Source organism: Sceloporus occidentalis, unplaced genomic scaffold, assembly GCF_023333645.1.
Source record: "Sceloporus occidentalis isolate IW3139 unplaced genomic scaffold, rSceOcc1.0.p SCAF_4, whole genome shotgun sequence".
NCBI classification, from domain to species: domain Eukaryota; kingdom Metazoa; phylum Chordata; class Lepidosauria; order Squamata; family Phrynosomatidae; genus Sceloporus; species Sceloporus occidentalis.
Window position 1 is genome coordinate 102,945,503 of NW_028316984.1, and position 27,265 is coordinate 102,972,767.

Here is a 27,265-nt window from a genome sequence, read left to right on the forward strand (position 1 = left end):
TTGGCTTTTAGTAGTGATGTGGATAGGCAGGTAACCTATTTGGGTCAACCCTCTGGGCCAAAATATATGGACTGTGTCGAACTGAACTCTTGGCCTTAGAGATGAATTCCGGTAAGTGTTTGGTAGCTGAGCACTTATTTTAGAAAGTGTTTCATGCAGCAGGGATGGCAGCATTGAACAGCGCCTCAGAATGTCCGATGTTTGTTTTTTCTAGTTATGTAATATCTATTGATACACCTAAGTTCATGGTAAAGCTTTACATTCTGTGGCCTTTGCACATTAGCTTTGTTTCTACAGAATGTCAAACAGACTTTGAATAGTAGCATAGTTGTAGGGCTGACAATGCAGAATTCCTGCTAGAAGACTAAAGACAAGATCATTTCCTCTACAGTATCACAAATTGCCTGTAGGAAATTGTTAGCAGAGTATACTGTTGAAAATTAGAAATACATAAGGCCAGTGGGGGAGATCTCATAGCAGAAATATAAAATAATCTCTCAATGGGAGTGCTGAGCAGGGGGAAAATTATATCATTGACTCCCCAAATTCTCAGCAAGTCCTGTATAATCTCATTACCCATATTCAGCAACTTCATTGAAGCAGATGGCTGTCCATACCATAGCATTGTGTATCCAGTACTGAACTGTATTATGAAGTAGGTCAGAAAAGACATAGAACCAATCTGTGCTTAATTTACGCAAACATACTTTTGCGGAATAACTGGAAGAACAAAGAGGGACATACAGCTATGAGGCATCATTTGATTTACTGCTTTTGGACATTCATATACTCCATTCCCTTTTTTCTGAAACTGGTAGTGACCAGACTGTACTCCTAGTTTTCAGAAATTGCTTGGCAGGAGTTTGTGTGTCTGTATCTCTGTGTGTAAAACAAGGGGTGTGTGCATGTGTTTTATTTTCTAGGAGAATCATACCAGGAGGTTCAATTCTCAACTTTGGTTCAGGATTTTTTTTTCCTACTGGGAGCCTCTCAGGAGATTGCCCTAAACATTTGTTGGTTTGTGGACAGCATAGGTCCCATCCCTAATTTAGACCTTTAAAGGTCAACACCAGTACTTTAAGTTGAATCTCCAAATGAAAAGACAGCCAGGGCAGATGTTAATTTATTGGCATTATATATTCTGAATGCCTGTTTGCTACAAGCAGCCTAGTGCCTGCATTCAGTTAACATTTCCACATGCTATGCATGCTTATTTAAGTAAGCATCTCCTGGGAATAGGGTTGCCATATCCCGCCTGGGGGCGGGACTTTCCCGGTTTGGGGCGGGTCCGCACGGTCCTGCCCCGGTTTGCCCCCGCCCCCGGGCAGGATGTGGCAAGCTGAGGGAGGCTTTCAGTCGCCGCTTGGGCCTCCACTCCCCGCCGCGATTGCGGCAAGGCCGGGGGCCCAGGTGGCTACTGAAAGCCTCCTTAAGGCGGAGGCTTTCCCGCGCCGCTTGGGCCTCCGCTCCCCGCCGTGATCGCGGCGAGGCCGGGGGCCCAGGCGGCGACTGAAAGCCTCCTTAAGGCGGAGGCTTTCCCGCGCCGCTTGGGCCTCCGCTCCCCGCCGCGATCGCGGCGAGGCCGGGGGCCCAGGCGGCGACTGAAAGCCTCCTTAAGGCGGAGGCTTTCCCGCGCCGCTTGGGCCTCCGCTCCCCGCCGCGATCGCGGCGAGGCCGGGGGCCCAGGCGGCGACTGAAAGCCTCCTTAAGGCGGAGGCTTTCCCGCGCCGCTTGGGCCTCCGCTCCCCGCCGCGATCGCGGCAAGGCCGGGGGCCCAGGCGGCGACTGAAAGCCTCCTTAAGGCGGAGGCTTTCCCGCACCGCTTGGGCCTCCGCTCCCCGCCGCGATCGTGGCGAGGCCGGGGGCCCAGGCCCTGAGGGAATCCTTCACTCAGGGAGGCTTTCCCTCCCCGCCTGGGCCCTGGGCCTCGCTGCGATCGCGGCGGGGGCGGAGCCCAAGCGGTGAGGGAAAATGTAGGACAAAAATTTCAAATGTAGGACACATGTTTGTGTGTGCTACATTTGAATTTTTTGTCCTACATTTTTCCCGGTTTCGAGGTCCGGAGGTATGGCAACCCTACCTGGGAAGCACTGCCTTTCAGCCAGCCATTTTAAAAAAGTAAATTAATTTATCTCCTTCCCTGACACAGTTCATTCTTATACTTGTTATAAGAACTACATTATTTAGAAAGCAAAGATTTTAGTGTGACAAGGTTTTCTCTTTACTGCATTAATGGTTTTTATAGAGTTGTGCTTGGCTATTGTCACCTAAAAATAGTAGCTTTTCAAATGACACCAGTAATTTATAAAATCATAAGAGATAACTATCTAAAATCTGCATTTGATTGACTCAGGATCCTTAACAGAAGGCGTATTAGGGATTGTTCAAAGGATAGTGGCATTTTTTGTGCCACTTAGCTACTGATGATGAACAGTCCCAACAGAATCTGTTCAGTGAGGTGAGAGGATTTGCTCAAGTTTGCAGAAGATATAAATAAATCAAAGGCACTTGTCATCAAGGCACACAAATCCTCCACATCCCTTTCCATGTTGAAACCATGGTCATAATGCTGAGAATGAAATTAGCAGTATTTATAGGGTAGCCAAGAAGAATTCTAGGTTTTTTCCCTCTGTTTAGTGGTAGGCCTTCTTTTTTAATTGCCTGTTAAACTGACCCTTTTTGACAGATTTGTGTTTTTAATTTGGGATCATATTCAGTAACAGTACCTTACTTCCCTCCTTTTGGCAAGACTTAAAAGACAGTCATTCAGAAGGATGCTTATCTTACCAAACTGTGTAACAAAGAGACAATCTACCGTTGTTGTGTGCCTTCAAGGTTTTCATGGTAAGATTTGTTCAGAGGGGATTTGCCATTGCCTTCCTCTGAGGCTGCAAGAGTATGACTTGCCCCAAATCTACTTATATTTCCTTGTTAAATATTGTTGTAGAATGTACTGCTTGTGTCACATATCACTTTATTTATTGATTTGTTGACTGAAAGTGTCAACCATGTTCATTTACATCTTAGGTGTTTATTAAACAATTGTTCTGCTAGTATATAAATGTTATTGGAAATCTTTTTTTTCTTGTTTACTTTACTTTAGAGATGAGATTGAAAAATTGATCTGTCATAAAAACTGTTTGCCCATTATTTTAAAAGGCAGCAACACTATGCACACTTACCAAAGTGTAAGCATAAGAACTGGAGGCTTGGCATTTTAAAAAAAAGCAATGCATGCTGGAAAACCCACATAGTTCATAAAACTGGTGGTTTAGAAATATTTGTGACATTTGTTCCAGGTACAGGAGATATTTCTGCCATTTTCTGAGCAAAGCTAAAATGTTAGCAGTGAAGGAAACCAAAAAAGAAAAAAAAGAAACAGCATCTGGACAGAGGTGATGTTGCACCTGGTTTCAGATGATGTTTAGGGAAAGAGAGCAAGGGAGGGGACTGTATGGTAAGGATACCATGCAAACAGCATTGGTGGGGAATATCTGGCCTGCAGGTTGGCCCACAAAACCTTCCTGTTTGGCCTACGGAATGCCCCAGCAAAGCTCCCCTACAAAGCCTGTTTCTTCAGGAAAGGTGAAGTGCCACATACAAACTCGATTGGAAGATGCTACCTATACTTTCTGGAACACATATCAGTGGCTGTGTTGGCTATATAGCAAAGTACAAAAGCATCCAAAATCCACAAAGCAGTGATACCTTTATTGGGACAATCAAAATGTACAAAATACATGTTGCAGACATTAAAACTGTGCTGTTTAAAAAGCATCTAAATGTTTTCCTGGTGCAAAAGCATGGAGGCTTCTTGAGAAACTCTGTGCTCTCTGTCTAACAGAGGCCTCTAGCCTCACAGAGACATCTTGGATCTCGAAGGAAGTATCTTTTTGTGTTGCTAATGGAATCTTAATCTTATTTCTTGGAGTTTTAAGATGCTTTGCCTCTCAGTATCACATGGCCAGACAGAGGAGTGGGTTGCCTTCATGGTTAAAACAACACCAATAACATCCTGACAAAATGCAGGCCTGTGACATTTTATTTCTCGTGTATGATTTTTAGCACCTTTGCCTGATGAAGAAGCCAGTGGAGCTTCGAAAGCTCTCAGCATGTATTTTGAACATTTTGATTAGCTCAATAAAAGTGTCACTATTTTGTGGCTTTTTGATATGTATGTTTATTGTATGTTTCTGGAATGCACTGAAGTATCAGTGCCTGAAGGCTTGCCTTTTTGTTTGGAACAGGAAAGGTGATGTATGAAGAAAACCTGTTTTGTTGGAAGTTGCTTCCTCAAGGTGCCTGCTTGGACCCGTTTTCTCTTTGTTTTCTACTGAGCAGATGAATAGCAAATAGGAAAGATTACTGATAGGGGAGGGGTGTTTCTGTGTGTGCATGTGTATGTTACGTGCATGTCTAGTCACAATGTGAGAGCGATGAATATGGGAAGATGGGAAGGAAGACAAGGTGGAGCAATATGCCTGTGTGTGAGTTTCTAAGGTATATATGTGGATGGATGTGTGTGGAGGCAAGAAAGAGAAAGTACGGTAGGCATGCCTCTATTTGCTTTGCTCCTGTCAATTGTTGTGCAGGGTGTCTCCCTACTTCTGATTCCCTTGCAGCTAACATTCTTGTTAGTCAAAAGAGAATGTGGACTGTATACAAGCTAAAATAGGCTATCTATCCTGGCCATTCTTTTATAAGGACAGACCAGATCACAATGTGAGTAATATGTTGGACTATTTTTTATGCTTCAAATACAGATAGTTATAGCATTGCAAAATTTCCCAGCTGCTCTGCAGTATAAATGCATTCGGCCCTTCTTATACACGGATTTTTTTCTACACGGATTCAAGCATCCACAGTTTGAAAATGTTAAAAAAATTATAAATTTCAAATAGCAAACCTTGATTTTCCATTTTTTTTTAATAAGGGATACCATTTTGCTGTGTCATTATATTTAATGAGATTTGAGCATCCATGGATTTTGTTATCCACGGGGGATCCTGGAACCAAACCCCAGCGTATAACAAGGGTCCACTGTACTGCTAATTTTTGTGACTAGTAAGGAATCCAGTCTTCTAATGTCCTTTCTAGTGCTTCCACTCCAAAGGTTCAACAGGACTACTCTACAGTACCTGCGATTATAAATACTGTAGTAAGTAAAGAAGTTCAGTGCATAAAGAAAGAATTACTGCAGGGTTATTGCCTTATGGGTACTGTTTGTAGAATCAGGGACAAATCTAATATGGCTTATCTGCCTTTAAGGATATTGCTGCTGAAATTAGAATTTTCATTGCTCAGGTATATTTCTTCTGCTGCTTTATGTTCCATTATATCAGAAGCTGTGTTTCAAACAGAGGAAACACCCTGGTGGAAGATGTTATTTGACCCTCAATAGTTGAATGTGCTTTGCTGTTTTAGACTGTTAGGACAACTGCTGATCCACTTGATCTTTCCCAGCAGATGGATGGAGATCAAGGTTTTTTTCATCCACTTTTTGAAAATGAAAAGAAGACATTGCATAACCTAACATAATTTTAATAACAAAATACATTACAGCTTCATTTTAGCTGCACCTAGCTCTTATAATTCTATTGTTTGTCTGGTGGCACCAGTCTGTCGCTTATTTGACATGATGATTAATAAAGTGTTCACCCATACAGTTTAGTTACTTGTTTGATCCTCCCCCATCTTAAAAAAGTAAAATAAAAAAACCCTTTCACATTTGATGGTGATTGTTTATGGTCACATACCTCTTGTATAAAAATACTTCTTGTACAAAAATCACTCTTGTTATTGTGGTTACTTCTGTCATACTGTTAACCAGAACCAACTTCTGCCAATATCAGTCCTTCTGTTTGATATTACTTATTGTGGTTGCTTCTGTCACACTGTTAAGAAGTATTAAACAGAAGGATTGATGCTGATTGATGATATTTAGACTTCTGCTTAGTAGAGTGCTGGTGGTGCTGGAGGAAGGATGGAGGTCACAATTTTCAGTGGTTCCCCTTCTTTCTGTGATCTCTAAAAAACTGTTCTGGCACCGAGTTGGGACTCTTGTGCCTCTCAAAATACAGTTGGACTACAATAATCAGTAACCCGAGACATCATAGAAAATGGTGAGGAATGTTGTGGGTTGCAATCTCAACAACATCTGGAGCACTGTATTATTCTCTTTGTTGGTTTCGGTTTCCCTCTACCAATGGAAGAAGCCATTTGTTGAGGGACAGGTCTGGATCCAAGCCAGTGTCTGTGTCAAGCCTAATTTTCTTCCTGGTCACAAGCCCATATTCTACTGGAATGGGTGTGTTTTGAGCAATTTTGTTTCTTCTTAGTTTGGTGAAAAAGAATCACTGCAGAATTCAGGTTGTTCATTTTAGGGACCAGACCTTCAGTAGGCAGAATAACCTTCTTTGACATAAACAGTTTGATTATGCTCTGTAATTATACCATGCATGCCATGGCAGGAGCATTAGTTTGGCTTATACATGGAGAAGTCTGGGATTGTGCAAAATGAAGCCAAACAATTAAGCACAGATTTCAGTTACAAATAGCAGGAAGTCTTATTTTGGCTACATAAACAGTACAATTTGGGAAAATAAACATAACATTTAGGAATAACATCCCACAGTGCCAGGAACAGCATAATTATAACTGGTAGTATTATACATAATCTGTGGAGTTCTCTTCTGTTCCCTCTCTAGCAAAAAATGATACAACATCATTCAGTAAAACTATGGACTCAGTGGGCTGAAGCATCCTGCCTGCACAAACCTTTTATTTCTTAGGAGTACATGATTGTTTAATAAAAACTGAAATGAGGATAGGTACTGTTCATCAGAAGCTCTGTTTCAATTCTGAGAAGGAAGAGACTCTTCCCTGGTTCTGTCTTGTATAGTGAATATTATGAGTACAATTGTGATTTTTTTCCTTCATGACATCTTGTAACATTTCACAAGTAAGTGTAAACGTGCGAGACTGATTCTAAGGATACTTAGAATGGGAGTAAAGTCTATTGAAATCTATAGGGTTAATTTTAAAAGAAAGAAATTATGAGATGGTGTTCACAGTTTTATCTTCATTTACCTGATCAGAGGTATCCTAGATTTTCTTTCATTTTATATAATGACATTTTACGATGCCATTGTATTTCGTGAGACTTGAGCATCCATGGGTTTTGGTACCCACAGGGGGTTCTGGAACCAAGCTTCAGAGGATTCTAAGCAGCCCACTATAATTAAACATTTTCGGTGGAAAATTGCCTGTCTGATCCAACTCATGTACACTTGTTCACCCTTGCTGCATAACACTAGTGTTACTGTCTTTATAAAGTTCTGAGATAAGAGGTATGTACAGGTTGAGTCTCTCTGAATTCCAAAATCCAAAATTATTCCAAAAACCAAACCTTTTTTCATGGATGGCTGAGATAGTGGCACCTTTGCTTTCTGATGGTTCAGTGGAAACATCCACTGTTTCATACACAAAAATATTAAAAATATTGTTAGATATATATGAAACATAAAGGAATTTTGTATTTAGACATGGACCTCCTCTCCAAGATATCTCATTATGTATGTATATGCAAATGCAGGTATTCCAAAAATATAAAAAAATATCCAAAATTAAAAACACCTGTGGTCCCAAGCATTTTGTATAAGGGTGACTTAACCTGTACAGTGTTCTGATATACAACATGGTCTAGCTTCTGAAGTTACTAAAAATAAGGTTTTTTTACTACACAGGATGGACAGCTGAGGTGAAGCAATGATGAGGTAAACATCCCATGTAATTTCTATGCTTTTGAACTTGGCAGAGAATTGGCATGATTGTACATAGAACTAGCTTTTCTATAGCTTCTGCAGTAGCTGTTGGGTCATGAGATGGCGATTAATGCTTTCTTTAGTAACTTTAAGCAGCTGGATTTGATGATTAGTTTATATATATAATTGTTTCATATGAATTCCTTCAGCTATATTGACACTCCTGTCATATATATAATTCTTCATTAGATATACTTAAAATTGCATTGGACACAGTCTAGTGGGAAAACAGTGTAAAGATAAATGAATCTTGGCACTTCTCTGTGATACGTTAGGTGTAATGTATTCAAATGAATGGTCATTGCTTCAAAAATATATCATCCTCCTTTACCTCCTTAACTGGTATCCTCCCAGGAAGCATTTAAATTAAAGAATGAAAGGTACCTACAACAGTGCTTCTTAGGAGATTATCGCATGCCTTTTTTTCATCCAATCTGGGCATGGGCTTAAACGGGTAATAACGGATCTTATTGCACGCCTCCTTGCCCAACTCTGCCACATCGTGTACCTGATTCAAATTCCTGATGTACTTTTCAAAGAATGGGAAAGTATCATACTGGTGAAAAGTACACCAGGAGTTTGGATCAGGTATGCGATATGGCTGAGTTGGGCAAGGAGGCATGTAATTTTTTTTAAACTCTGTTGTAATTTGATGTATTTTACTGTTGTAACCTGCCCGGATTCTTCGTGATTGGGCGGGCTAGAAATAAATCTTTATTATTATTATTATATATTATTATTATTATAAGATCTGTTTTCACCTGTTTAAACCTATGCCCAGCCTGTGCCCTTATTGGCCGAAAAAGGGTGTGCGATAATCTCTTTAGATTATCTGATGTGGAGAGCTAGCAATTATTTCCCCCCCAGTGTGCCAGGGACCCATATTTGTGCCTATTGGGTACATTTTCCCTCCTTTATTTCCTGGAATTTGCCAGGGACCTGCAGTCAATTGCTCAGAGATCAGCTCCAGTCCAATTATGTCTGTCTTAAATATTTCTCAAAATAGTCATTTTTCAGTGAGATGAGTGACTGAGGCTGTAGAAACACTCATCAATTTAATTTTTTGGGTAGTTTTGTAGTTTATCCTGCACTAGATTATAAATTGTTTTCTTCTATTTGCACGCACTTATAAGTAGTATGAAAACAAATGTAATGAGAATGGATGTAAGTGGTGATTAGGATAAATTAAAATGCATTAGTTCATGCAAGGCAATTTGCAAACTGATCTAAAATGGAAAGAAAATGACTGTTGAACAATAAGAGTATTGATCAAGACTTAGTTATGCTTAAAGTAGATCCACTGGAATCACTGGGATTACATGAGTCATGACTACCTTGTTTTACTGATTTTACTGGGTCTGTTTTATGCATGACTAAATCTAAATCGAACCTTGTACCTACAATGTAAATATGATGTATTTTTGTACTATGTCCTGCTTTACTCTTAATTAATTTGTGATATTTTAAGAATGAAAACAGTAGTCTTCACTGGATTGTAGACTCTTGGGGAAAGCCACTAGGGAAAGCTTGCATCTTTATTCAGTGGAGCATGTCTGCAAGGTTCAGATGCTATAATTTTCAATTTGTGATGCACCTGCTGAACACGCTGCTGCTGAGAACAAAATGTGTTTTTGTAGCTGGTTCAGTGGGATTGTAAAACAAAACTACCCGAAGTGCTCTCTGGGCAATCTAATATCAAGTTAACATTTACTTTCTACAGCTGTCACTTGATTCAAAAAATCTTAATCAGTCAGTTGCAGCATAACCAATTAATTGAAATTGTCAAGTATATACATACAGCTTCAATATCTCAGGAAACCAACAATGATTTATTAAGAAAGAATGGTAAGCATAGCTTTATTCTCTCCAGCATCTGGCATTCAGAATTGGACTACACTTCACTTCTGGTTCATCGCCATCTTTAAAGAACTCATTCTTTCCTTATTGCTTGTCATCTTTCTGCTCCCTTCTTTTGTGGTTGGGGCAAACTGGGTTGGACCAGGAGGAAATGGAGGTGATCATTCCTGCCCAGTGTGAGAAACTGCTAGCAAGCCAGGGCTGCAGGAGAATTTGGAAAGTTGCTTTTTAGACTACAACTCCCCAGAAACCCCTTTCCATGTCTGTAGTGGGATTATAAATAAATAAATAAATAAATAAATAAATAAATAAATAAATAATATTTCTCACCTCTCCCTTTGGATTGAGGCAGGATTACAATCTAATAAAATTCAAATACAATCAATAAAATACAACAACAATAGCAATTTCAATTAAAAACCAACTCTGTCATAATATGACAGTAATTAACAATAGGATTGCACAATAATCATAGTCAAGGGAGTGGAGTAATTAAAATGAATGGATGTCCTATACAGAATCAGATGGATAAGCCCACTGGAAGAGATCTGTCTTGACTGCCTTCTTAAAACCAAGGTGGTAATAAAACAGATCTCTTTTGGTAGGCTATTCCAGTTTTGGGGCAGTGGCAGTAAAAGTTTTATGTGAATTTGTTACTAATCTAGTCGTTTGTGGTTCTAGTAAATTCTTCCCAGATGTTCTAAGAGTGTGGGGCAGATTGTGTAGGGAGTGGCGTTCCCTCAAGTAACTTGGACCCAAGCCATGTAGGGCTTTAACGGCAGTAGCCAACACCTTGCACTGCGCCCAGAAGCTGATCAGCAGCCAGTGAAGAGATTTTAAAACAGGTGTTATGTGGTCAGACCTAGATGTACTGGTGACCAATCTGGCTGCCATATTTTGGACCAAATTAAGCTTCCGAAGGGCAGCCCCATGTAGGGCCCATTACAAAAATCAAAACGAGAGGTTACCAGCGCATGTACCACTGGTTCAAAGTCCATTCGGTCCAAGTAAGGATGCAGCTGGCGTATCAACCGAAGTTGTAGTCCAAATTAGTAACATTTCCAAGCACTGAGGCAGAGTTAGCAATTACAGTAAGGGCCCAGAACCTGGACTGAGCTAGCCCAGATTACAATATTACTTCCTCTTGTATCATGTCAGATTTTGCACACCGCATAAAGATCAGGACTGTGTATTCAGACTCAAGGAAATGCTGGTTTAAGCTTCATATGCGAAAACAACCTGAGCTGGACTGTGAATAAAACTAATGAATAAAACAACAGCCTATAATTGTTTGGATGGCTTCCTCTTAGAAAGAGGAGGATGCTAATCAAGGTGTTGTGCAGATCAAATGAGAGGAAGCCTTATATTTATTTGCATATTTCTTTATTTAATTTATACCCTGCTTTTCTCCTGAATGAGACCCAATGAGTCTCATGACCTGACTTAAATCAAAGTATATGATTTAAAGCTTAATAACAACATGGTAAAACAATACTATACAAAAAACAAGTTCCTTAATTCTAAATGCACAGAACAGACTGGTTTCTCAATGAAATGGGTGGGATGCCCTGAACAGGTACAGTAGTGCTTTGTTGTTTTGTATATTCCACTATTCAGTTTTGGTTTTGAAAAGTGATTCCTGTGATGATTCCTGGCAACTCCAGATTAAGCCCTACATATAAAACAAACTTAAAAATAGCTATTTTAAAAACAAATTTTCAGCTATGCAAGAGAAAACATTTCTTCTCCTGTGTAAAACGTATCTGTATATGCCAAAAGGAATGTTGAAAAAATACTACTGGGAGTAATATTAATGAATTCACATTGTAATTTTTTTTTGCTTCTTTCATCTTGTGATAAATCTTATAATAATAAGGTATGTGTGGCTGCCAAAATATAATATCTTAAACTAATGCTAAGTAGGAAAAATGTATTTTTGATGCTTTTTTCTTAAAGTGGACTTTTTAAAAACCCTAAATAAAATCCAGTGATGTATCATTTTACAAATGTGTTGTGGCATTGTTCTAGTTTTTACTGTACTTCCATTCAGCTTTGATCATTTAAGTAGGCTTGGGTATATAGCTAGCACATTTGTTCTGTCTTTTTTGTTTTCAGTGGGAAAAGAAAATGATTGACTCCAACAGCCTTTGCAAATTTTTTTTTTAAAATGCTGGCTATAATGCAAGAAAGGTTGTTATTATGTAATGCCAAATTACCTTTCTTTCACCTCTCCAGTAACCTCTTTGCAAGTGACTATGACAAATTTATGCTATGTAAAATTCAGGCCCAACTATGGCAGTCCACCCTATTATTATTTTTTATAAGTTGGTTGATTTGATTTCAGGCAAGGGTCCAGGATAGATGTAGTAGTTCTCATTTTTCCAAGGATCTTATTCACAACCTCAGGGTGTATTAACTGAGATACCACGGTGTAAACAGGTCCAAAGATGCATCCACTTGGCTTGTATTAATTGGAGCATCTGAGTCAGAATGAATGCAGGCAATTTCACCCACAAAGTGTCATGCAGATTATAGTTTTCTGTGGGTTTTTTGGACTGTGTGGCCATGTTCCAGAAAAGTTTCTTCCTGACATTTCGCCAGCATCTGTGGCTGGCATCTTCACTGTCATGCAGATTGCTCACACTGGGCGTTTGAGTGGTCTTCATTCACTTTTCATAGCACAACAAACCTTTAATTATCTAAAACAGCTCTATTGGACAACTCTATACTCAGCTTCTCTTCCTGTAGCCCTTAATATTGTCCTCTCACCTCCTGGGACATATAGTGGATTACCCACCTAAGTTTTGCCAAGGAGCCAAGGGTTTTGAGTCTGTTGTGTTTTCTCTCTCTTAGGGATGCCTATGTACAGCGATTGTACTGCTCTTGCTTTGTCTGATTTTTGCACGCAAGATTGTAAAGTCTTTTTCAGCTTCTGCTGATCCCCTCCATCTCACGTAGTTGGTGAGAAACACTTTAAAGCAGCAAAGGCTGTGGAATCTACATTATTCCCAGTGTGAGAAGGAAACAGTCCTGTTTTTTCTCTAATCTGGATGTTTCCTGTACCCCTCTAGCTTTCTCTACTTCTTTCCTTCCCAGATATATGAGGTCTCCCTGATGGAAAGTGCTCATTACAAAATCCAAATCAAAACCCAAATCAAACCAAATATATGAATGAGTGACTAGAGTAATTATATGTGTCTCTGGGGATTTGACTGCAATTAATTTTTGTAAATATCTATTTTGTGTGGAGAAAATCATTGGTAACATTTGACGTAAAGCCTTTAGTCTTTTAAGAAAATTGGCAGCGTGATCCGTGAAGATGAGTTGGCTTGCTGACATTTTGGTTCTGTTTGCGGTGTGGCTTTTGGAATGAAGTGTTGCTAAAGGCCAAAGTTGTTTGTTCAAATGATAGTACTGGGAATGGAGGAAAAGGACAGACAGTTGCTTCCTGTTCTGCTTTGTCTTGTGTCTGATTTACAAGTGCAAGATTCTGTACATTAACTCCAACTGACAAATACTTGAATACTGAATTCATATAAAACATAACTTCGGTATTTACAGAATGTATCATAACTATTCAAGGAACACGCCTTGCAGTCAGCATTTCAAGTGGCAAACTAATGAGATCATTGACAGTTTGCTCATTCTGATTTGGTGTTTTAAATAGTTATTCTGTGTATGTTTGTTTCTTTGAGGAGTAAACCTCTCTTGAATAAATGTGTTCAAATGAGAACATTTTGCTAAACTGAAATGAAACAGGCAAGATAAGCTTTGTAACAGTGCTTTGTTCTCTGTGTAAATTGTAATCCAGTTTTGTTATTATGCAAACTTTTTACCAGCATTCTCTGGCATTTCTGTCCACTGGAACCTCTGCAGATGTCAAAATCTGAGCCTTTTTATTTTGGTGTTATGCTTAATCAAGGGCATCATTATCGTGTGTAGTTGCCCCTTGATAATTCTTGCTTATCACTAATGAGTTACTTCTAAACTGATTGTTTGGAATCTAAAATCAAGTTTGTGTAGTTATTTGTAGTATTTTTTTATCTCATTCTTCAGCCAAAAAGTTTATCAGGATGGCACATAAAGATTAGAAATCAAATGCTGCTGCTGTGTAGCTTGGCAGTTTAAAAGTTTCCATTCAAAAAGAAAGGGGTTGTGATGGGTGTTGGTGTGTGAAAAACAAAAACCCAAATTTTACATTCTTGGTGACAGGGGCTAGGATATAAGCACAGTGGAAGGTCTGCGGCTTACTTTATTTCTGATGGTCTTAGTGTTGGAAACTAAAAGGGCAGTTCTAGGTAGAGAGCTGGCCCTGACTACTGTTCTTCTCTGATATACCTATTGTACTTACCTAACTAGCAGTTAGGCCTGTTGTCTGTCAAACAGCCTTTTTCCGATCTCCCTTCTGTCCTATTCCTTTGTTTTTTGACTTGCCCAGCCAGTATGGCAAGTAGATGAAAAAGAGGACAGGGCTCTTGCATCTTTAATAGTTATGTATTAAGGTGTAAGGGCCCTGTCTTCTCTAAGTCCATCCTCTTCTCCAGTGATCAGGATCATTGTTGCTATCAGCATCATAATGAATGGGGGCAGGCTGAGTTGATCAATTTCCATTTAGAAGGCAGTCTCATTATTACTTGAGAGCTCTGTTGCCCTGGCATAGTGGTCCCAGCCTCCACCACATCCATGTGTGGCTTGTGCTAATCCCATGTAATGACATTCTTGCAAAGAAGCTAGTGAAATGTGGGCTAGACAACCTAACTGTTAACATGGATTTGTAATTGGTTGACTGGCCAAACCCAAAAAGGTGCTCAACAATGGCTCCTTTTCATCCTGGAGAGAAGTGACCAGTGGGGTCCCACAGGGCTCAGTCCTGGGCCCAGTGCTATTCAACATCTTTATCAATGACTTGGATGACAAAATTGGGGCATACTTATCAAATTTGCAGATGACACCAAATTAGGAAGAGTAGCTAATACCCCTGAGGACAGGATCAAAATTCAAAATGACCTTAATAGATTCGAAAGCTGGGCCAAAGCTAAAAAAATGAATTTCAACATGGAGAAATGTAAGGTACTGCACTTAGGCCGGAAAAATGAAATGAACAGATATAGGATGGGGAACACCTGGCTGAATGAGACTACATGTGAAAGAGATCTAGGAGTCCAAGTAGACCACAAATTGAACATGAGTCAACGGTGCAATGCGGCAGCTAACAAGGCCAATGCGTCAATAGAAGTATAGTGTCTAGATCAAGGGAAGTAATAGTGCCACTCTATTCTGCTCTGGTCAGGCCCCACCTGGAATATTGTGCACAGTTCCGGGCACCACAATTCAAAAAGGACATTGAGAAACTGGAGCGTGTCCAAAGGAGGGCGACTAAAATGGTGTAGGGTCTGGAAACCATGTCCTATGAGGAATGAATTAGGAAGTCATTCCTTAGGATGTTTAGCCTGCAGAATAATAATAATAATAATAATAATAATAATAATAATAATAATAGATTCATTTCTAGCCCGCCCAATCACAAAGAATCCGGGCGGGTTACAACAATAAAATGCAAATTACAATAGAGTTAAAAAATCAAACCCTAGACCTATCACCTCTCCCATTCCCAGTACTAAAACAGAATTAAACAGTAATAATATTAAAACATTAAAAACATTAAAAACATTGAACAAACAAAAAATAGGCAGAAACATTGGCGAGGGAAAATAGACAGATGAGGGGACAAATATCTCTATATCTGGGGAGGGTAACTAAGTTGGAATGTTAAGGGGTGATATGATAGCCCTGTTTAAATACTTGAAGGGATGTCATATTGAGGAGGGAGCTAACTTGTTTTCTGCTACTCCAGAGACTAGGACCTGGAGCAATGGATGCAAGCTACAGGAAAAATGATTCCACCTCAACATTAGGAGGAACTTCCTGACATTCAGGGCTGTTCGACAGTAGAACACACTCCCTTGGAGTGTAGTGGAGTCTCCTTCCCTGGAGGTTTTTAAACAGAGGCTTGATGGCCATCCGTCAGGGATGCTTTGATTTAGAATTCCTGCATTGCAGAGGGTTGGACTGGATGGCCCTTGCAGTCTCTTCCAACTCTATGATTCTATGGCGGGTTCCAGACCGCCAAAACGTACATGCTCGGCACGTACTAGGGTTAGAAAGGGGTGTCCTTTCCGAATGCCCCTAACCCTAGTACGTGCCGAGCACGTACAAAATGGCGGCGCCCATTCTACATGGGCGCTGCCATTGTGATGTAGCGGACGCTTAGTGTCTGCACGTCGTGACATGGAAATGAGACCGCAAGTACACCTTTGGTGCCTTGCGGAGTCATTTCCGCACTGCAAAAAGAACCCGCTTTTTGCGGGTTCTTTATGCTGCGTCAGGGAATTGCGTGGTTTGTCCGCTGTGGTTCCCTGATGCAGCAAACACCGGCACCGGCAGACCGCCCTTTTGGGAGGTCTGTAAAGCGCCTATGATTCTATGTTTCTGTATAATCCATATGGGTCATTGAGTGGCTATGGACCTATCTGAGTATTTCAGTCTGTGCAGGAGAAAGCACACCAGACTTTCTTATTCTTTTGGTTGCTGGTTGCTGCAGACTAATGTGGATTATTCTCCTCAAAACACAACTAGAGATGTGTGATTTAGGCTCTTTGCAACTTGCTCTGCAGGAGTTGACAAAATTGCTACTTTTTAAAAGAAGATGATAGTGGTTCCCTTTCTGGGTGGTGGTAAAAATGCCTATCACTGCTTTTAAAGAAGCTGTTGCTTTAAACCTTAAAAATAACTGACGCTTTTAATACTTCTTTTATTGTTCTCATAGTCCTCCTCACATCTGACTACCTTTAAAAAAAATTATAGCATATGCACAACAAATCCAGGCTCTGAAATATAGAATAATGATGATGAACTCTGGCATAGAGATATTTGGCCTATAATACAGAGTAAATATTGGAATTCACATATATCTTCAGGTTCTGGACAGAACAGCCAAAACAATAACAACAACAATAGGAAGAAGAGGAGGAGGAGGAGGAGGAGGAGGAGGAGGGGAGAGTAATATTCATTGTGAGTAAAGGCTAGAGAGGGATATAGGGGCACCTTTAAGACTAACTTGATTGATTTTATCATGAATTTTCATGGATTCAATCCATTTCTTGATATGCATAAATGCAATACAGTTGACAAGCAACAGGCATTTAAACAAAGCTACATAGTTGTAAGGATAGGATCAGAATGTGGTGGAATAAAGGATGTAGTTTTCTCTGTATTCCATTATACTCTGATTTCATCCTGACAACTTTGTAACTATTATGTTTAAACACTTGTGGCTTATCAAATGTATTCCAACTGTGCATCTGAAGAAGTGGATTGAAATCCATGAAAACTCATGCTAAAATATATCAGTTTGTCTGAAAAGTGCCTCTAGATCCCTCCCTCCCTTTTCTTTTTATACTTAAACAGACTAGCACATGGCTACACAGGACAAATAAAAACAATCTCACCTCATTTTCACAGTGAGCAGTCCAGACAATGTGCAATACAATTTGGACTTAATCAGGGCCTTTCCAGTTCCTCGGGGCTTTAACCTGGAGGAGAAAAATGAGGATTTACTATGGACTTGAATGAAAAATCTAGATAGCTACATGAATGTATCGACTGCTGTTCCTAGTGATGTAGGTGTGGTGCTGGGGTTGAAAGCAGCTTTAGGTGGGTGGGACTAGTTGGGTCCAGCAAGCCTGGTATGTGTCACCATGTTTTTCTTCCTCAGTATATGGAGATTATCGCACTGTGTTCTGAGAACGTTCCTATCATCACGTGATGAGAACGTTCCTGGAACAGATATTACTGCATTAGTAAACTAGAACGTGATCAGAACGTGATCAGAACTGCATTTTACCGCACAGCGATTCCTGAAACCGTTCCGAGAACATATTCCACCAAGGCCGCCTCCGTCTCCTGATTGGCTGAAAGAATGACAGGCAGGGAGGCAGGGAAGCAGGCAGGCGAGCGACTGCAGTGAGGGAAGGGGTGTGTGTGAGAGAGAGAGGGGGGAAAGGAGGAGGGAGGGAAGGGAGGGAAGAAGGAGGGATCGGGAGGAAGGCAGGGAGAAAGAGAAATGGGGAGAGATGAGCCTTGCAAGTTACATCCCAAACCTCCTTTGCAAGGCTGGGAAGAAGGAGGAGCTCCATGCAGGTCTCTTCAAGCCGAAGAAAAGCAAGTTGCCAGGGAGGGGACTGGGCCAAGGGCAGAGCCCCGGCAGCCATAGCAGCTCTTTAAACCGGTTAGAAAAGAAGAGTCCTCTGCTGTCATCCCAATTCCCCATTTTGGCTGCTTGTCAGCCTTTTGCCTCCTGTGTGTGTGCACATGTAATGTGTGCCTTCATAGAATCATAGAATCATAGAGTTGGAAGAGACCACAAGGGCCATCCAGTCCAACCCCATTCTGCCATGCAGGAAATCACAATCAAAGCATCCCCAACAGATGGCCATCCAGCCTCTGCTTAAAGACCTCCAAGGAAGGAGACTCCACTACACTCTGAGGAAAGAGTGTGTTCCACTGTCGAACAGCCCTTACTCTCAGGAAGTTCCTCCTAATATTGAAGTGGGATCTCTTTTCCTGGAGCTTGCATCCATTGCTCCGGGTCCTAGTCTCTGGAGCAGCAGAAAACAAGCTTGCTCCCTCATCAATGTGACATCCCTTCAAATATTTAAACAGGGCTATCATATCACCTCTTAATCTTCTCTTCTCCAGGCTAAACATCCCCAGCTCCTTAAGTCGTTCCTTGTAGGGCATGGTTTCCAGACCTTTCACCATTTTAGTCGCCCTCCTTTGGACACGCTCCTTTTTGAATTGTGGTGCCCAGAACTGGACACAATATTCCAGGTGGGGCCTGTGAGCTTCCCTCCCCGCTTTAATTCTTGTCTGGCTCTTTGCTATGGAATTCTGGGAGTTGTTTGCTTGCTTTTGTGTGTTGCTCCAAACAGAGGAGCTTTTGTGGGTTCCTTCCTGGAGGGAAGGAGGAGAAGGTCCTGGGCATCCCTGCCATCCTTGCCTCCTGCAGGCTGCCAGCACAGGAGCCCTGCTGGACATGACACTAGAGGCCCCCGCAGAAGCAGCCAGACCCTCTCCCTCTTGCTCTCTGCTCTGGCCCCCCTGTTTCCCTCTCTCTTTCTCTCTCTTTCCCTTCTTTCCTCTTCTCTCACTTGTCCCAACTTTCCTCCCTTCCCTCCCTCCTTCTTTCCCCCCTCACACACACACACCTTCCCTCACTGCAGTCGCTCGCCTGCCTGCCTCCCTCCCTGCCTGTCATTCTTTCAGCCAATCAGGAGACGGAGGAATGAGAGAACGGATTTGAGAACAGATAAGAATATCGCACACACTTCTGTTGGAACGTTCTCATCACGTTTCAGCTCTCTGGGAACACATTCATATCTGTACCCTCCTGGAACACATTTGGAACACATTTAAGCGTTCTGAGAACCCGATTGGAACACATATGTGCGGTATACTCAAATGCGTTCCGTTCTCATCACGTGATGAGAACGGTCTCAGAACGCAGTGCGATAATCTCCTATGTTTAGCCATGACATCAGTGGTGAGGGGCTAGATCAAGCTATCACCTCCCTTTTCCTCCCATTGTCTCAGTGTCACATTTATTTTTACTGTTTTTATTCTACCACTGATCCTGCTCCCCCCACCTGATCAGCACTGTATCATCTTTGTTTTCACTTCAGTGAATGGACCCACACATTCCCTCTTCCCTCTTCTGATTCTGCCCATCATTCACTTGCTGACTCATACAGTGATCTCACACACCATTCCCCCTGATTCTCACTATACAGATCTCCGCATGAGCAAGAAAATGGTCAAGGGGAGGTTTGGGGAGAGAGGGAATGTGTAAGATCACCTCATGAGTGAGCAAATGAAAGATGGGTGGGTTGTAGTGGGGAAGAGGGAATGCACGAACTCCATTCACTGAAGTAAAAAAACAAAGGTGACACAACACTGAGCATGGCAATCATGGTGGACTTGATGTCCCAGCAGTGACTTGTAATCTACCAACAAGAACTGCTGGAAGGCCTGCATGATTCCTATCCCTTACTCATGTCTAGTTGGCAGAAGACCAAGATGAACAATTGCCTTTTCTAAGCTTGTTCCATTCCCCCCCTTAAAACTTAAATAAAATAAAGAATAAAAACTATGCTTAAGAAGAATTGCCATGACTTTTTTGCTGGGACAGTGGGAGGGGCTCTGTTATATCAAGGAATCAGCAATCACTTTTAGTGCTACTTCCAGTCTGAGTAGACCCACAACATATTTGAAGATAAATTTAGCTAATAGATATAGTCCTTTAGTCAGGAAGGCCACGAGGGAGTTTCTGAAATGTGGCTAACTTTCTGCTGTTCATTTCAAATCCCAGCCTGATTTCCACATCTTTGCCTTTTTGCTTTGCACCATTTATGGGCTCCAAGATAATCACATGCACCTTTAGGGGTTTGGGGAAAAAATGCATTGGATAAACAGACGAGATGGGTGAGTTTTTTTGGGCTTAGGGAGGAGCTCCTTTGTCTCTACTGTTTCAGTGGTAAGTGTGTGCAAGCATATGTTTTATCAACTGGTATTATTGTTCTTTCAGCCCTACAAACTATGGAGAGGGCACAATACAGCACTTTGTTCCAAGAAAGACTGTTCTTTCACTGTAGCAGGGTACAGACCACCAGAAAGAGGCGGCCGATGGCTGCCTCTCTTTTCCATGTAACCGTGCTGCAGCAACCAAATTGCATGGCGCGGCTATGCAGAAACAAAAGAACCACTAAAAAGCGGTTCCTTTTAGTGCCGCTGCAAACTGCCTGCGGCGGCGTGAGCACATCGCTGCCATGCACGCCCATCTGGAAGGCGCGCGGCAGTGATGTCACAGCTGTACGTGCCGTGTATATGGTGCCGCGTGGCTGTGACGTCCTGGTGACGTCCTAGGGTTATGGGGTGTCTGGAAATGGTGCCCCGAGGCAACCCTAGCACATCGCCAGGACGTGCTAAAGGGGCCGTGTGTACAGGGCCTGTAAGTCAAGACAGCCAAAAGGCAATGCCTAGGGCCAACTTTTATGGCCCCTGAAGCCTCCCATCAATCACTCAAACCCCTTTAAAAAAAAACTTGATTTGGGGACTATTTAAATCCCCAACCACAGAGAAAGCCCCCCAACCAGTGTGCAAAAACACATGAAAATACCTCCACCCTACAAGCACCCTATAATTTCATACTTCGCACAAATACATCTATTTTCTTCTGTAATCCTATACAAAGTGGTCACAGGAAGTGATCATTGTGAGAGGGATTGCAGAGGAAAATAAGTATTTCGGCTTGCTGCATGTGTGTGGCTGCCCAGACTTACTGTTAGTACAGGACAACCATAATCTGTAGCTGTGGTCACCATTGCCATTTTACTCCATGTAATACGAAATTGTATTCCATGCTGGTGCATTGATATGCTAATTTCTTCTTACTTGCTGTTTGATCATGGCTGCCATGTGAAATGTTTGGATGATGTCTCTTGCACTGTATGTCTTCCGTTAGTTCCATCGTTATGAAATGTACTTCAGAGAAACATTGTAAAGCAAGCCACCTTTTAAAGAAAATTCTATTGTAATTGCTCTATAAAGAAAGGGTAACTAAAAGGCTTGCTACATGAAAGAAGAAAAACAAATAGCAGGAGTAGGATAGTCTTTCATATGTGAAATACAGTTTGAAGAGAGGAAATGTTAAAATAATTCTGAAGAATTTGTTGAGCCTTCATTAGAAAGGTGTAATGGATTTTGTTTGTTGCATAGTTTAATCACTGCTTTCTTTATCAGTGGGTGTCTTATTAAAACATTTTGAGTAGAGTGAAATTTGCAAGTATTAACTCATTGAAGTAAAAGAATAAATGTTAATGGTAAAAAGATAGTTTGTCTGACTTTGTCCGACTCTTGCTGATTCCAGTAGGCTTGGATTAGGAGACTTTTATTTAAAGTCTTAGAAGTGTTTAAAGTTTTCAGTGGATTTTGACTCTGTCGAAAGAATTATTGCATGTAACACTGTTATTCTGTATGTGCACTGTGACCTGATGTCCAGATCAACCTCTGGTTAAACTCTGATGAGCCTGCTTAGAATGAAATTGTGATCTGATAAATATCAAGCTCTCCAGACATGTCTAGAAGTTGCATGGGAATAAAAAAGGTTTGATAATGGTTCTTCATATGCACAAAAACAGCCTTCTTTATCTATTTCTGTATGTAACTACAAGTTAGTGAGTGTCTGAAGAATCAAAGACTATAGTGGGTCCTTAGTATCTGTTGGGGTTTGGTTCCAGGGCACCCTGTGAATGTCAAAATCTATGGATGTGCCAGTCTCATTATATACAATGGTGTAGTAAAATGGTGGCCCTTACTGTATATAAAATGGCAAAATCAAGTTTTGCTTTTTGTATTTTTTTGGGGGGGGGTGATCTTTTCAAGCTGTGGATAGTTGAATCAATGGATGCAGACTCCATGGATATAGAGGGCCAACTGTACATGTGTCAGTGCATCCATTTGATGCTGGATCAGTGTCTATGTTTCTTCCCACCACTTTATCACTATGGCCTGGGACAAACCGCCCCCAAAGGGCAGCCTACCGGTGGCCTGTTTCCCTCCAGAGGGACGCCACAGCCATCAAACCATGTGGCGTCCCTCTGGAGTAAAAAGAACCCAGAAAAAAATGGGTTCTTTTTTAGCTCCAGGTGGACTTCACAAGTGTGCCATTGGCACACTTGTGATGTTAGTGATGCGCAGCGATGTATGGACACTATGCGGTGCTTATGTAAAGATGTGGATGGGAGGCTGCCATCAGGATGCCGTCTGCCCACACTAGGGTTAGGGACCATGCAGTTGGTGCATGGTCCCTAACCCTAGTATCGCTGCCGCCATGCCCTTTTGGCCCATCTGTCTTGGGTCTAAGATAACTAAGTAATTTATAACACCCAATCAAATGTTTGTTTGTGTGGATCCATATGACTGGGAATCATGTGGTAGTATTGGAAGTTTATTTCATCATAGCACTTATAACCATCTGTGGTCATCTGTAGCCTCTGATTCAGCATTCAGTTTCCAGGCTGCAAACCTTTTGCAGCTGCTTGGAAATGCAAAGAAACTAGGAGCTTGTGACAGTATTGTGGATGACTGCTTTCCCATGTTATGATTGGCAGTAAATAGTAAATCTATAAATAGCTACTTCATGGTTGCTGTCAATCTGCTGAAAAAGGCAAAGCATGTATCTTGAGGAAGTTCTTACTAATCATGGAGAGTCCCTAATTGCAAGGGAGTCTTTATTCTTTTTAAAAACAAACAAAAATAATGCTTGGTTTGAGGTGGAAGAGTGAATTTGTGGCTTTTATGTGATGATTTGCAAAGAAGAAGAGTCACTGTTTGTACTTTACACTGTCAGTGCCTCATGAGTTTACAGCTGTGGTCGGAAAGGTGTTCTCTTTCTTCAGTATTCCCTTGGCAGAAAAATGTAATAATTTTCTCAGTTACTGGTGTTATTTTTAGCACTTCTGTTTCAGTATCAGATGGGCAGTTAGCTAATTATAGTTTTTAATAAAGCAATAAAACTTTTGTTTTAGTTTAAAATCAGATATTAACAAACTTCTTCACAGTATATTGTCTGCGAGTATGAACCACGAACAAGGGAAGAGGAGGAAGGCTGCCAAGAGTGGGGACAATCCCATTGCATCAAATCTTTTCTCATTCAAATCAGGAAAATATGAGGATTCTTAAGCAGCAACTGTAGCTATTGCTGTTCCAATTTCCTGCACCCCACAGTGTGACTCCTCAGCAGATTTAACAATCTGGATCATCCGTCAGAGTATGTAGGTTGTCACATGGTTGCGGTAGATTCTGTGCCAGCTGATTTTCCACCTTTCTCTACCTCCAAAACACATAAAAGTGTTGCTGTAAAATATCTTTTCCCAAAACCATCCTTGTGAAAATTTTCTATAGATGTGTCATGAGGCCTCTTGTCTCTAAAACCTGTATTTTTAAAATGACCAACATCCCTTCTGTGACTCATCTGACCAGTCCTAGAATCCCAGTCTCTGCATTACGGGGTCTGGGGAAAATGAAATAAAGAGTCATTAGTAACTAGCTCAAGGGGGAATGGCTGTTCCTCTGACAATGATGATGATGATGATGATGATGATGATGATGATGATGATGATGATAGTAATAATAATAATAATAATAATAATAAGAGACTAGCATCCCTACAGAGACTGACCTACTAAAAAAAATAATTAAAAAATATACTTAAGGCCAAATTCTAACTTCATTTTCACTACTGTTTTTACCATAGGTACAAAAATTAAATGTGCTCCTATCCTTTTGTCAAAAATTATTTAAATACTGGCCAGATATTTAGCAGTGAGGATTTGCTCTTTAATAAATACAGTATATCAACACTAAATCAGGTGATGCAAGGTACTGTTTAAAGAGCTCTTTTGACAATGCTAGTATTATTTTAATGAATTATTTGTTATGTAAATATATCAGAACCTCCCAGCAGGAACGTCTAAGGTTATCCAGTTCATTATTGGACATCTTATCTCTTTGGACATGCAGCCTGTGATATAATAATAATAATAATAATAATAATAATAATAATAATAATAATAATTTATTTATATACTGCCCTGTGGCAAGACAATCCGGGCTGTTTACAACATTAAAATAACATACAGCATATTGAATGTTAGACGAAAAGAACTCCCATTGACCATGTACAGACTGCATGAAAACTTTGCATTGCATAACAGTGGAGTGCACCAACAAACTGGTGGTGGCTGGGAAGGTGGAGAAGAAATGTCTTGCTTTGACAGGAGTGACAAGCTCTGTTCTGTCCCAAGTCCCCATGCATACAAAGAGAACACAGTAGTAGAAAGAAAGCGTTTTGTCACACTGGGAACCACTGTTCCCAGAAAACCATAGCACTGAGCCATGACAGTTAAAGTGGTATGAAACTAGATTATTTCTGCAGTGTGGATGCAGAGCTTGTCATGCTTTGGAGACAGCAGCAAGAGAGATGCTTCTCACTGCTTCAGAGTATCTCTGGGTAGGGGAAAAAGCAAGAGCACAGTGGAAGGCAGCCACTAATAAAGGCTGTCCAGTGGTATCTCCATTGCAGAATGTCTGTAGAAAAGGTGCTTCCAAGCAGAAGGTTCCTGACAGTCAGAATGTGTTGTTGTTGTTGTTGTTATTTATTTTATAGCGCTGTAAATGTACACAGCGCTGTACATACAAATGATCAAATCAATAAAAATGATACCTGTCAATCGTGTGCAATCTACAAAATTCATATAAAACAATAGGTAATAATATAAAAGAGAATTAGTTAAAATAAGCAGGCAACAATTAAAAACAACACCATCAACTATCCAATCAAAAATCAGATAGGTGTGTGTTGTACACATATTCCATCCATCCTCATGAATCAGTGTCTTTCTTCTGGTAAGGAAGAAGAGAGAAGTAGAAGGAAAACATATGAGGATTATGAAAGGACAATGCCATCTGCAGTCCAAGCAAAATTCTGGGTTTGCGGCAGGGTGATTGCAGGGTAGAAGTATAAAAGCAGGCTAAAAGTATCCATATGAATTGTTACAGTAATGTAGCCTCTCCATATCAACTGTTGCAAGGTATTCCTCTATTATTAGACAAGTAAATTATTTTGTTTTTATCTTGGCAGTGTTTTAGATGATGAGAGCAGCAATCTGCGACAACAAAAGCTTGACAGACAGGTGAGTTTGCAAAGCCATCCTTGTACCTTTTCAAAGTTATTTCATTATGACAGATGGTGTTGGGTTAACTGGATTTCTTCAGGATAAGAATGCCTTCTTTTATTGATACACAGCCAATAATGGTTAGATGTTCTTTGTCAGGGCAGAAATCAGTGCTAAATTGTTAGTTCTTTTGTCTTCTATGGGTGCATGTCTGACAGCTGGAAGACAATTACAAATGGGTATGTTGGAAGGTTTACTCTAATTTAGTCATCCTCTTTGTATCACACCCCATGAATAGAATAGTGAACTGAAATGCTTTACCAAATGAAATGTTCTCTCAGCATAATAATGGTGGCTGTTAAATACTTCTATGGTGGTATGGGGAATGTGTGACATTTTGGCCTGCAATTGAGTGTAACATTGTAAGAGAGGCAGTTATAAAATGCAGACACCTTGTTATCTGAAGTACAAATGTCAGTTTTTTCTTGTTCCATTGTAGACTTCAGTTTACAATTTTGTGGCTGTACAATCCCTCCTCCATTTGTATATATCTTATTTTTGCTCGACTTATGCCTAGTTAAGCCGCATTTGTGCATCAGCTTCCTTTTGAACTTAATTTATTTATCACAGGGAAGTCATTTTGCATGATGTAAATAATGTATGGGTGCAAGAGACCACTGTGAGGAGGCTGGGTTAAAAATATATAGCTTTCTGTGACTTACCTCTTTTCATTTTGCACAGCAAAGGGAAGTTAGAGACTCCGAACAAAAGGAATGAATGCAAAATTCTGGGAGGCAAATATAGCACTGGACTGTTTAAAAATGTGTGTTTTGGATGTGGAAATTTGGAGTTGTTCAAGCTGAGACACACCTCATAAATATGCAGTATATGCTGTCATAACATAAACATGAGAACATCTGGAAGGAGAGAACCATCCAGCTGGGGAATAAGTTCTCTCCTTCCTGGCTATAAAATCTACTTAAGTGACTGGAAACTGAAATAGAATGCAGAAATAAACTGAAATAGTTTATTCAGCATAGATCATTTTTACACTGGGCCATAATTTTAATACTGGTTTTCTAATCGGATTTTGGTTGTATCTATACAGTAGAAATAATGGAGCCTGACATGGCTCCACCCTACAGAATCCTAGGATTTGTAGTTTTGTGAAGCACCAGCACTCTTTGGAACAGAATGCTAAAGACCTTGTAAAACTACAAATCCCAGGATTTCATAGGATGGAACTACATCCTAAGGTAGGGTGGTGGTGTCAAATTGCATTATTTCTGCAGTATAGATGTACTTTTTGATCTCAAATAATTCTTAAAATCTGAACTTTTTTTAAAAAAATCAGATTTTTAGTTTCTTGTGGGTTTTTCGGGCTATGTGGCCATGTTCCAGAAAAGTTTCTTCCTGGCATTTTGCTTGCATCTGTGGCTGGCATCTTCAGAGAATGGTTTGCCTGGAGATGCCAGCCACAGATGCTGGCGAAACGTCAGGAAGAAACTTTTCTGGAACATGGCCACATAGCCCGAAAAACCCACAAAAAAGTATGGATGCCGGTCATGAAAGCCTTCGACTTTAAATCAAATTATTGTTTTCCTCATTTCAGGGCCCAGTCAATCCTTTTTCTGTGTCTCACATTCATGCCCATTTCTCCATATTTTGATCCTCTCAGAGACATTTTAGGGCCAGGAGAGGGCATTTAAAAACCTTCTGGCTCACTTCTTTTTTTGGGGAAAAAAAGTTTCTCCTGGGTTTAAAAAAACTTTGAGGCTCAAAAATGTAGATAAA

The 27,265-nt window shown here is 40.6% G+C and overlaps 1 protein-coding gene across 5 annotated transcripts in view; it reads left to right on the forward strand.

Annotated features, from left to right (window-relative positions):
- Positions 1-27,265, forward strand: part of TUB (TUB bipartite transcription factor) — a 209,044-nt gene that overhangs the window by 130,068 nt on the left and 51,711 nt on the right. For 4 of the 5 annotated variants that reach the window (XM_089521111.1, XM_089521113.1, XM_089521114.1 and 1 more), the window contains exon 2: positions 25,438-25,489. In XM_089521111.1, the coding sequence (XP_089377237.1) occupies positions 25,438-25,489 (52 nt within the window). Of the gene's footprint in view, positions 1-7,745; positions 7,776-25,437; positions 25,490-27,265 lie in introns of all 5 variants that reach the window. The other variant, XM_089521115.1, reaches the window with a different exon arrangement.